Source organism: Babylonia areolata, chromosome 30, assembly GCF_041734735.1.
Source record: "Babylonia areolata isolate BAREFJ2019XMU chromosome 30, ASM4173473v1, whole genome shotgun sequence".
In the NCBI taxonomy this organism is placed as follows: domain Eukaryota; kingdom Metazoa; phylum Mollusca; class Gastropoda; order Neogastropoda; family Buccinidae; genus Babylonia; species Babylonia areolata.
This window is the reverse complement of record NC_134905.1, coordinates 15768784-15781283: the sequence shown is the minus strand read 5'-3', so window position 1 is coordinate 15781283 and position 12500 is coordinate 15768784. Positions and strand designations below refer to the sequence as shown.

Below are 12500 nucleotides of genomic sequence, written 5' to 3'. Positions count from 1 at the left end.
CAATATTGCACCTCTGGGATGGGCACAAAAAGATTTTTTTAAAAAGAAGCCAAATTATATGCAAACTGCATTTACTGTTATATTTATATTTTTGTATTCTCTAAACTTGGCACTTTGATCTGATAATCTGACCCAACAACAAGAGCAGTCATTATTATCATTTTTTGTTCAAACAGGAACTTCTTTTGCTAAGCATGGAACGGGTTTTATTTTTATTTCGCAAACGTTTTGGTGCAGATAGTAAAAAAGGGAAATTACTCTGTAATTGATGCTAGGGGACGTAATTTACCACAAGTGAGTCTTGAAGGCCTTGCCTCTCTTGTTTGTTGTTGTTGTTGTTATTGTTGTTGTTTTTCTATGGACGGTCGGCGTTGAGAAGGGAACGGACAGGTCCCAAAGGCAACTATCCCCCAAAGGCTGCAGCACTAAGAGCCAGTAGTGTAATCTTCTTGCCTCCTTTGAGTTTATGATAGTCAGTCGTGTCCGACTATGACCATCAGAACAGCAGAGAGAGGAGGCATTAACTGCTGTTCCGACTATTTGGGCTAGAATTTGATTATAGTGGAGAGTGTCTTGCACCAAGTTACATCCCCACTCTCTCGGCCAAGAGGGTTTTAGGACAGTCGCCGTTGGGATTTGTTTCCAAAGGCCAACTAGCCCACAAGGCTGCAGCACTAAGAGCCAGTGCAATTTTGCCTCCTAGTTTGAGAGTCATAATCCTTCCCATTGACTGGAGAAACCATTGATAATACAGCTCTCACTTTGCTGTTGGCCCAAATGTAAACTTATGTCAATCTGTTATATAAGCCGAGTTATGTTTATAGTCCTTCACTAAAAGTCTGTGTACACCAATACAGCTCCTGAAAAATCCCCACCGATTTTTTTCCTGGGATGGGCTTGGCTTTGCTGTCTTTTCCCGGGAAAGTCCCATGGCTTCCTAGATCCTGTATCTTTTGTGTGGTGGGTGGTGACGAGGAACATGATTATTATACAAACACTCTGAACAGAGACACTCTTTGTTAGCAAGCGAGAAATTCGTTGTTCAAATAAAAGAAAGAAAAAAGAAAGAAAGAAGAAGAAGAAGCCGAGAGAGAAAAAGACACGGAGAGACAGAGAGAGAGTGTGTGTTTGTGTGTTTGTCAGTATGCGTGAGAGAGAGAGAGAGAGAGAGAGAGAGAGAGAGAGAGAGATTGTGTGTGTGTGTGTGTTTGTGTCTGTGAGAGAGAGAGACAGAGTGAGAGAGAGAGAGAGAGAGAGAAAGTGTGTGACAGAGAGTAAGAAAGAGTGTGTGTGTGTGTGCGTGTGTGTGTGAGAGAGAGATAGACAGACAGAGAGCGTGTACGAGTATCTATGCGTGTGTGTGTGTGTTGTGTTTGTGTGTATCTGTGTGTGTGTTGTGTTTGTGTGTGCATGTGTGTGTTTGTGTCTGAGAGAGAGAGAGAGAGAGAGAGAGAGAGAGAGAGAGAGAGAGAGAGAGAGACAGAGGGCGTTAAGCACACACCTCTCACCACTCCCTCACATTACCACAACCCCCCCCCCCCACCCCCCCCCACCCCCCAAACCCCTTCCTCGCAGTGTCAATGTGAAGGGACACAACCCCTGTTTTACGAACGATGTCCCACACGCAAGGCAAGAGTTATCTCCTTGTGCATGATTTGGCCTGCAAGCAGGTCGGGGACACCACCAAAAAAATATATATATATTAAAAAAAAAAAAAAAAATGTTGATTACGGAGGAGAAGGAGGAGGAGAAAGATTAGAAAACGAGAAAAAAAAAAAAAACCAGAAGCAGATGACTGATTCATTCATTGATTGATTGCTTTATTGATCGATATATTGATTGATAGATTGATAGATTGATTCGACGGGCGCCACAGCCGAATGGTTAAAGCGTTGGACTTTCGATCTGAGGGTCACGGGTTCGAATCACGGTGACGGCGCCTGGTGGGTAAAGGGTGGAGAGATTTTTACACATATGTCATGTTTGAATGCGACGATGTCAGCACAACTCTTCATTTTACTTCAGTGTGTAATTTCAGACAGGACTGTCCAGATAACAGTGATGAGTCGTTCCGTCAATATCCATCATGTGACGGTATTCAGTGCTCTAACGGTCAGTGTGTATTGCACAGTCAATGCTGTAACGATTTCTCAGACTGTCTAGATGACTCTGATGAGGTCAGTTGTCGTGAAAATGATTGGCATAAATCAGCAGAAAGTGAGAAAGCCCGAAAGCAGCAGCTGATCTACATCACTCTTGATGGTACTGGTTACTTTACCCAGCAGCTGATGACTCATGCCCAGACACTCACTATCGCTGCACATCAGAATGGCTGTACTGTTTGCCTGTGTACACCCGATGCAATGGCATTTCTGACTGTGTTTATGGAGAAGATGAACAAGACTGAGACAGTGACGTGTGGGGGCTTTTACCGATGTCGAAGTTCCAGAGTGTGTGTTCATGGAGATCATCTGTGTGATGGCTGGGGTCAGTGCCCACAACGAGATGATGTGTGGCATCACCTGTTCTGAGGGTTGCCAGTGTCAAGGTCACTCTTTCTTATGTAGTCGTCCCTTCCCTGCTGAGGGTTTCCCTCAACTTCGTCATGTAGACGCCACAGGATCAGGGATGTCACCTACTGACTTCAGGAAAATGTATTCATTATTCACCTGACCTTATCATATTGTTGCTTGGGTAATGTGTCAAGTATGAGTCTTGCAAATTCGCAGTTAATGGAATTGGCAGTAACCACTTAGAAACTCTGAACATGTATGTTTTTCTGGACCTACTAAATTTAAGAATTTAACACTCACTCACTCACTCACACACACACACACACACACACACACTCGCGCGAACTTGTACACAAAGGTGACTGCGGGCGAAGTGAGGGAAGGTTGTGTTGCACGTGCTCCAGGTTCCCTTGATGGTTCGGGATCTCCGAGCGAGTTAAAAAATCAGAACATACTGGCACGAATATTATGTGAATATTGTCTTAGATGTTTTGCTAATATGCTAAAAAAAATCTGAAAAGAGAGAGAAGAAGAGAAGACAAAATCGCTCGCACGATTTTTACGTTTTGTACACACACGCGCGTTGACTTACACACATGCGCACACACACACACACACACGCACGCGCACACATCTTGTAAAAAATACTTTCCACGAGAATGGGAAGGAGTTTCGTGAAATATGGCTTTATGAAATCAAACATGAAAAGTTGTGCGATGTTGTGTTCCCTGATCGCCAAGGATGGTCAGAGGGAAACAGGTGTCCGTTTTTTGTTTGTTTGTTTGTTTGCTTGTTTTTCTTTATTTGTTTGTTTTTCTTCTTTGCCAATGTATGTGTATATTTGTGTGAATGGAAAATATTTTGTCTTGTTTCTTTCTTTTTCATATATTTCATTTGACTTTCGCCAAATATTTGAGTGTCTGATGCTTCAGTTTGTAAAGAACAAGGAATTCATTATCGTTCTTGTTCTTTTTTTTATTTCTTAGATTAGAAAAAATGGTACAGGTGGAAAACTTTGTTTTTGAAATATTAATGGTGCAACGTGTGTGGTCCAATATACAATTCACTCACGAATAGTCTAAAAATATCATCCTTAAATTGCCAGGGGCTAGGTGCTTTTCAAAAAAGGAAAGATGTTTTACAATACTTAACAAAAACAATATTCAGTCTTTTTTTTTTTTTTTTTTTTTTTTACAAGATACACACTTTACAAAAAAGATGGAGAGACAAATAAGGGCTGAATGGGGTTATGAATGTGTTTTTTCATCTAATAATTCTAGGTCACGAGGAGTAGCTATCTTGCTGAATAACAACTTTCAGTTCAAAATAAAAAATTAAAAAAACCATTACAGATACTCATGGTAATTATATCATTTTGGTCTTAAACATATTTGATATCGAAATTCTATTGGTAAACCTTTATGGCCCTAACAAAGATGACCCTATATTTTTTGAAGAAATTCAGAAAAAAAGTTGAAGAGCAAGAAATTTCTAACGTCATAATGGGAGGGGATTGGGATTTAGTAATGAATCCCAACGTAGACTACCACAATTATAAGCATGTGAATAATCAGGGAGCACAAGAAAAAGTTTTAAAGATGATAGATGATCTACAGTTAGTAGATATATGGAGGGAACTCAATACTGAAGTCTTAAGATACACTTGGAGGAGACCAACTCCCTTACAACAAAGCCGTCTTGACTTCTTCTTGATCTCAGATAACCTGGTTACTGATGTTGAATTAGATTTAAGGGGGAATCCAGTCAGTCACTTTCCTCTGGATCTGATGGCAGGGTCAAATGCGTTATTATATATATGGTCATCAAACTACAGACTTTGTTGTAACAGTTTACTTCCGAAACAGTCCAACAGGCTGAAATGCAAGGGGCCTGACGTTGTTCTTCCTTCATGTGAAAACCTGCTGCCAACAGAACTGAAAAAAAACAACCCTTCTTTTGTTTGATTGCTGCAATCTCCATCTTAGGTGTAGCCTGGTTTGCATAACATTTTTACCAGTTGTCACAAACGTGTTTGGAAGCAACTGCGCGACATTTTTGGTAACATGTTGGTTGCTAACGTGTGTATGGGGATCCATAACAGCATTACTCTGATGGCCAACGGACTATTTCATGAAAATTATCTACAGTATGCGGAGTCAAGGACAAAGAGCGTTACTTGTAAAGTGAGTGGCTTTCTGTGTTTTCTGTCCAGTGAAGTGTCAGTGTTAATGATTTGGCTGATCACCTTCGATCACTGGACAGTCTTTTGCTTTCCTGACGGCTCATGGAGGTTCAATAAATGTTCAGTACATATAACATGTGCAGGGGTTTGGGTTGTTGGTATCCTGGTGTCGTTGATACCATTCCTTCCTGGACTGGAACACTGGGGCCTTGATGGTCAGTCTGGTCTCTGCCGCCTGGCCTGGTTTCCGGTTTCCAAACTTTAATTCTGAAAGAAACGTCAGATGGTTCACTGTTATTGTAATAAGCAACTTCCTTTTGTGTATGATGGTTTTACCTGGGCAAACTGCCATATACTGGCGTACACCAACGTACAGACTTACGCTAGATTCTGCAAAGAGATCGGTTTACTCTGCTGTTCACCTGATGGGAAAACTGTGTGCCACGCTTTCCACTTGCTGGCTAACAATTGTTCTGGTTTTTCTAATTGATATATGTGGTGTTTCTGTTTCAGACAAGATGTATGGTGGCCTGGTTGTGTACATGTTACAACTCAACTCTACACTCAGCCCGCTTCTCTACACGTGGACTGCTGTGACACAGAAACAACAGAATGCATAAGAAGATAAGATTCTGAAACTGTTCAAATCACGAATTTATGCTACAGAAAAAATAGAACTGATGAAGTATCTGTTCAACCAACTAACTAACCAACTGAGCAAGTCAATAACCCATCAATTAATGTAATACGTATAATTATGGCTGAGTGGCAGTAAAAATGATTATGTCGATTTTTTTTTCTTTGTATTTCTTTTTATCACATCACATTTCTCTGTGTGAAATTCGGGCTGCTCTCCCCAGGGAGGAGCACGTCGCTACACTACAGCGCCACCCTTTTTTTTTTTTAATTTTTCCCTGCGTGCAGTTTTATTTGTTTTTCCTACTGAAGTGGATTTTTCTATAAAATTTTGCCAGGAACAACCCTTTTGTTGCTGTGGGTTCTTTTACGTGCGCTAAGAGCATGCTGCAAACGGGCCCTCGGTTTATCGTCTCATCCGAATGACTAGCGTCCAGACCACCACTCAAGGTCTAGTGGAGGGGGAGAAAATATCGGCGGCTGAGCCGTGATTTGAACCAGCGCGCTCAGATTCTCTCGCTTCCTAGGCGGACGCGTTACCTCTGGGCCATCACTTCACTAATAGTAATGGCGATATGGATACTTTTATTGTGCCAGTTCTCGGTCGGAGACCAGGCTCTAAGCGCTTTACAGACACAGAGTCAAACAGCAGGCTGCCTACCTGGGTAGAGCCGACTGACGGCTGCCATTTGGGCACTCATCATTCATTTCCTGTGTCATTCAGTCAGGTTTCAGTCACACACACTATCATATACTCATACAGACCTGCAACATTTTTACGTGTATGACTGTATTTATTTTTGTTTATCCCGCCATGTAGGCAGCCATACCCCATGTTCCGGGATGTGCATGCTCGACATGTTCTTGTTGTCACTGCACACCGAACGCTGACATCGATTACTGGATCTTTAACGTGCGTATTTAATCTTCTGCGTGTGTATACACACGTAGGGGGTTCAGGCACTATCAAGTATGTATGTATGTTGATCTTGGAGATCGGAAAAATCTCCACCCTTAACCCACCAGGCGCCGATACCGAGATTCGAACCTGGGACCCTAAGATTGAAAAGTCCAACGCTTTTAACCACTCGGCTTTTGCGCCTGAGAGAATGGTGTTGAAGTGAAACGTTTTGCGGCTTTCCCTGCTGTGCTACATTCCCTTGAACTGGAACACTACTGGTAACTTTGCATTTGTTAGAATTCTGAGGGACTGTGTTAAACCTTCAGCTTCAGTATCTGTCGCTGTGGGAAATATTACGGGGTGTTTGTTTTGTTGTTGTTTTTTTTACTTCTTCTTTCGCTTTCCCTGACCACGCTAGATTTTCAGTCCGGTAAGGACAGCGACGTCCAGTCGATAACACTGATAACGGCCAGCACAGCACCAAGTCCGGCGTCCAGTCCACAGGAGCAGAGAGAGCCCACCCCCGACACCAGCTGCCCTTGTCCTCAAAACTACAGCAGGCACGCGCGGAGTGTGCGTGTTGCCCTTCCAGACGATGCCATCACAACGATGGAGGCACCAGTGGTTGTCCTGGCTTCACAAACCCTTTCCGTCTCTTGTGGAAAAGGTAACAGCACACCGCTCTGGTGGTCTGACGTACCTCTCTCCTTGTACAGAACAGACCCCCTTCAGTGTGGAGGATCAGCCGGGAGACGTGTTTCCTCAACGTTCACCACGTGGCAGTCACACAGCAGCAAGTGGAACGGAAAAGGCAGGACCCCCCTCCCTCCCTGATCTCACTCTGTCGGACACAAGGCCGTCACTCCCGGAAGCTGCCCCTACTCCAGACCTCAAAGGCCCCGTTCCCACAGTGGTTGCACCAGGAGACCAGCTCTGCAGTGAGGAGGCATCTGCTGCCAGCCCCTCACCAGGAGGCACGACCAGAGGCACACCATCACGACTTGGTGCGATAAGAGGACCCCAGGACCCCAAAGTTCATCGTCGTTGCCATCCAGATTAACCAGACAATTTTCCACAGGCCAGCAACAGAAACCTCAGAACAGATCAAACTCAATGCAAACACGGGTAAAGAAACAGCCCCGCAACGATGGACCAGAAAAAATAAATAAATAAAAAATAAAGAATGCAAGACCTTCGCCAAGAAAGGGAATGACAACTAAGAGACATCAGGGACTCGCCCACATCCTAGATTGTCTCCCCTCGATTAGAAATATTTCATTTCTCTCTTTCAATGTATGTGGCATAATTTCTACGGTAACCAACCCTGATCTATTTCGTACACCAACACATTTGCTTTCGCTTGTTTCATGGAAACGTTTACTGCAGGAAATCTTACCCAAGATGTCTTCCAAAATTCTGTACAGTATAATTGTCCTGCAGTCAGACTCTCTAAAGCAGGTCGAAAATCGGGCGGGGTGATTTTGCTTGTCCGAAACGAATGGCACTAGTTGGTGAAGAAAATCGACCATGGCATTGAAAATTGTACCATGCTAAGACTGTAAAGAATTATTTAAGACTCTAATAGATGTTATTCTAATTTGCGTTTATGTAGCAACCCCACAGTCCCCTTTGTATATTTCGTCATGAAAATGGTATACCTGCTTTAGAACCGAGCACGGTACATTGACAGAAAATATTAGATATGGTCCCTTTCATAGATGCGGAGATCTTGAAGCCCGCACTGGAAATACGAAAATCTGCCATTAAACGATGTTGAGTATTTTGTAACTTCACACCGTGAATCAAACCATTCCCATATGAACACGATGGATTCAAAAGATAAAGAACAAAATTACCTTGGTAAAATATTCCTTGATTCAATTTCCCATGTTAAAGTGTGGCCCATTATGATCAAAAATGGAATATGTGGCAAAATGCTGAAGGCTATCCAAAATATATACAGTTATTTTTATGTTCTGTATATTTCGATTGTTATGATCGAATAAAAAAAATAAGAACCAAAGCCATATTTGTTTCTTCACAACTCATAAATCAATCCAAAAAGCTGTTATAGCCTGACTGACTTTGCTATTCCGAAAGAGAGAAAGAAAGAAAAAAGAAAGAAAAAAAAAAACCCAACCAGTCAAGATTTTGATCTCAGACTACACTGCGGCTAATTAAAAACAAACAAACAAAACAAAAAAAAACACTGCACACAACCACTCAATCACGATAAAGAAACACTGCCAGAGTTCACGAAGGGGAATCACTCACTTCCGGCCATATTCTAATGCGGGGTTGCAGCTCTTCCTTCTTCTCCATGAATGTTTTTATCTGCCCATGAAATAGCCCGAACAGTCCTCCTGGAAATATCAGAGAGAGAGAGAGAGAGAGAGAGAGAGACGCTTTGATATTTTATTGTCATTACCTGCAAAGGTCTATTGACAAGGGGGTGATAAGGGTTATTTCTTAAGTCACCACAAGTACAATACCACACTCTGCTTAATCCATCAAAACCAAATCCAACAAAACATGCAAAACATGCAAAAAAGAAAACAAAAAAGCTTTCATGGAAATACAACACCCTTACAATAGGGAAGCAAAAACATTAAAAAAACAAACAGACAAATAAACAAACAAACAAACAAACAAAAACACCATTACTCGACCATCCATTCTATTAGCGATATTGTTCAATGCCTACTTTATTATTTGGCTTACAGTCTCAACACAAGATAATAGACATTATTCCCCCTCATTTACTCTGGTATTGTTCTGAATAGTAAGACTGCATCTTACTCTTTGTGCTTCTACAAGAAATTTAGCTATTGACAGTATTGTAAGATCATCATCAGACGACAAAGCAGAAACAGTGTCGTGCCTTTCAGTTACATCAGACTGAAAAAAACACACACACACTTATCTCTTACCCTATCGAATGATTTACATCGAAACAAGTAATGTGTTTCATCATCTACACTAGAAGCGCACAAAGGGCATGGTGATTCTGTGGATGTCCCAGGCTGAAACCATCTTTTATTTGCATTAAATCGAAGTGTCCTTAGTCGAAATCCTGCAAAGTTTATTCTTTGCCACTTATCTGTGATGACTGTCAGGAATTTTTCCGTTTGAAATATACTTTTGAATGAAAAAAACAACAACACAAACCCCAAAACAAACTATATTTTTCTTTAGTTTCCATATCAGAATGCCAATTTTGTTTAAAAGAACAAATAAGTCTATCTCTAAATTCCGAAATAAACTGCTGTTCATTTCCCTCTTCCTGAGAGAGAGAGAGAGAGAGAGAGAGAGAGAGAGAGAGAGAGAGAATGAATGAATCTTTATTTTCCAACGGCGAAGACATTAGCACTTGGGTCGACTTACACATCTGCCGTTGTTCTAAGAGATACACAAACATACAGGCATATAAATGTTGCTATATTTAATACATGTATAATCTACAAGTATAGCACAGCGTCAAACTGAGAGACACAACATCGCTCACATCTGTACGAAACGGAAGCGAGTAACACACACACACACACACACACACACACACACACACACCAAGGGAAAAACAACAACAAAACCCTAGCATGAATGCTACACATGAATGATTCAAGTGAAATTAACACAGAAAAGTAATGATAAAATCTAAAACACAGATGAAAGAGACATAAATAACAGCAAATAAGGCGATGGTAAATAGGGATATGGACAGATGGACACATTATGAGAAAGACAGACAGAGAGAGAGAGAGAGAGAGAGATGTAAAGATGTGTCAGTGCGAAAAAAAAAAAAAAAAGTTGGGTGAGGATGGTTCACAATTTGTAATACATGTAAGTATACAGAATCGTAGACATGACCAGACTAGAGTTTGATTTCGTTAGTTTATATCCACTGTAAGAACACATTCAGATCTCTGAAAACAATATTCTATGGCGTGAGAGAGAGAGAGAGAGAGAGAGAGAGAGAGAGAGAGAGAGAGAGAGAGAGAGAGAGAGAGAGAGAGAGAGAGAGAGAGAGATTAAAAAAACTTTATTACTCAAGGATAAAGATTTTAGGCATCGCCCAGTCTTCCAATCTGTCCTTGTGACAACAATACCAATAACAACATTAACGATAACGAAACAACAATAATAACTTTTTTGTTAACACTGCTACATCTACTGCTACTACAACGAAGAATGATCACCATGAGAGAGAGAGAGAGAGAGAGAGAGGTCTGAAGTCTGAATTGTTTATTATTAAGGCCTTTCTGCCCGTGACAACAGGGTTAGGTGGGGACTGGCTTAGCAGGTGGTCGACAACGAGGATTACATTCCTTCTGAGAAGACGATAAAATCAGATTTGACTGCCGAGTCTGTAACACTTTCAAATATAGAAAGTCTGAATAAAACACTACAGGCGCAGAAACAAGAGTCACGTTCGATAAAATTAATGTATCCGGTGGAACGCTTCTAATCGAAAGTGAGTTTGCTTTTACAACCTTCCGTTTCTTGCACAGTTTCCTCGTCAGCAAGTTCTCAGAAGAGATAAAATTCGTACCAAGGGAAGGCAGAGCAGCTTGGCAAAGGGGATGCGTTTAGCTCCCTTGAACTGGCAGCCCACTCGAGGTGGAGTTTGAGGTGTGGGGAAGAAAGGGGCGGAAGTCTGGGCAGGAGAGGTGGAAGAGGGCTTGGAAGTTAATGCCGTTAGAGATATTTATTTAATAGGCCTGAGTGGTTTTATCAAAATGAAATTATGACAAGTATTATCATCACAATCACCATCATCATAATTATAATAATAATTATTATTATTAATATAGAAACAAGGCGCTAAAGACGCTGTTAAAACGTGTTCTGTATTTGTTATTATAAAGCTTCGGAATAAAAAATATTTTAAAAGTGCTGAGAGCAGATTCGAACCCAGCATGTTCGGGCGGAAAGAAATTGTCTTAGTCACTGCGCTATAGCAGTTCTATATCTACAATGTGATAAATCGATTGCGGTATTCAAAGTGATAACGCCGTTTAAATCATGTTCTTTTGGTATATCTCGGGCATTTAAGATTCTTTCAAGTCCGCAGTAAAGGAGACGTTGCCATCGCCTCAAGTACACTGCAATATTTCGCCGTTTGAGTTTACGCTCTCTGGGAAACACGAATTTGTATTTCTGTTCTTTTAATTGTGAACAAGAAAAAAACAAGAACTGCACAGACCAGTCTAAACAAGGCTGATTGAAACTCAGTGAAACAGTCGATTCAATTTTTCTTTTATGTTCATTCTAGTTGATTCGATGTCCACATTAGAATGTTCATATGCAGTAAACAAGTCAATGGTGTATTTTAGTGTCACTGTATGTGTTCTGTCCAAAATTTGTATTTCTTTCCTTTTAATTGCGAACAAGAAAAACGAGGTCATGTCGCCTTCTTACCAAGCATAGCCTACGTTCCGGCAACTGGGAAGCGGTAAAATGGTGTTTTCGGAATCCGGAAGTAGTCTCAACGAAATAAATCGTTAATGATCCGGAAACACAGTTTAATTCGGGAGACTTACAACCTATTATTAGTATGACTGTGAAGAATTTTCCCCTGACTATTCTTAAGCTAAATTTGGTACTGAGAGACAAAGTATTTCCAGAGAAAATGACGATGTTAAAGTTCACCACGGACACTCAGAATTACAGACAGACAGACAGACAGAGACACAGACAACCAAACACCGGATTATAACTTAAGACTCACTTTGTTTGTGCAATTAAGTCAAAAAGCAGACACCCCACTCCACCTCTATCTACACAACCATCAAAAAAAAAATATAAATAAAAAATAAAAAGCCACAAAAGACAGAAAGAAAAGGATAACTACCTGTATGGATAAAGAGAACACGACGACCTTTAAAAGCTGACGGGTTTGTCTGCATTTCCTTCACCATGCTAAAGGCCGCTTTGCCTGTATAGTTTGGATCCAATGGAACGGACGTCTCGACCATCACTCGTTGTATGAAATCTGTAACATTAGTAACCACGATAAAAACAAATACACAATGGTAACCAGAAGAAGAAGGAGGAGGGGAGGGAAGGAGAAGAAGAAGAAAGAAAGAAAGAAAGAAAAAAGAATGCAGTAATAACCGCAACATTAAAACAACATCGAATGGACGACAGAGGACCGTAACTGTCGAATGGTTACAGCATCGGACTTTCTTCCAACTTTGTATTTTGTATTTTTATTTCTTTTTATCACAACAGATTTCTCTGTGTGAAATTCGGGCTGCTCTCCCCTGGG

General features: G+C 41.1%; 1 protein-coding gene across 1 annotated transcript in view; it reads right to left on the bottom strand.

Annotated features, from left to right (window-relative positions):
* Positions 1–3203: 3203 nt before the first annotated feature.
* The window catches only part of LOC143275442 (uncharacterized), a 33225-nt gene continuing 23928 nt past the window's right edge, over positions 3204–12500 (bottom strand). The window contains exons 8-10 of the mRNA XM_076579571.1: positions 12084–12224; positions 8507–8595; positions 3204–4962 (exon numbers count right to left, since the gene is read on the bottom strand). Coding sequence (XP_076435686.1) covers positions 4957–4962; positions 8507–8595; positions 12084–12224 — 236 coding nt within the window. The 3' untranslated portion in view covers positions 3204–4956. The remainder of the gene's footprint in view (positions 4963–8506; positions 8596–12083; positions 12225–12500) is intronic.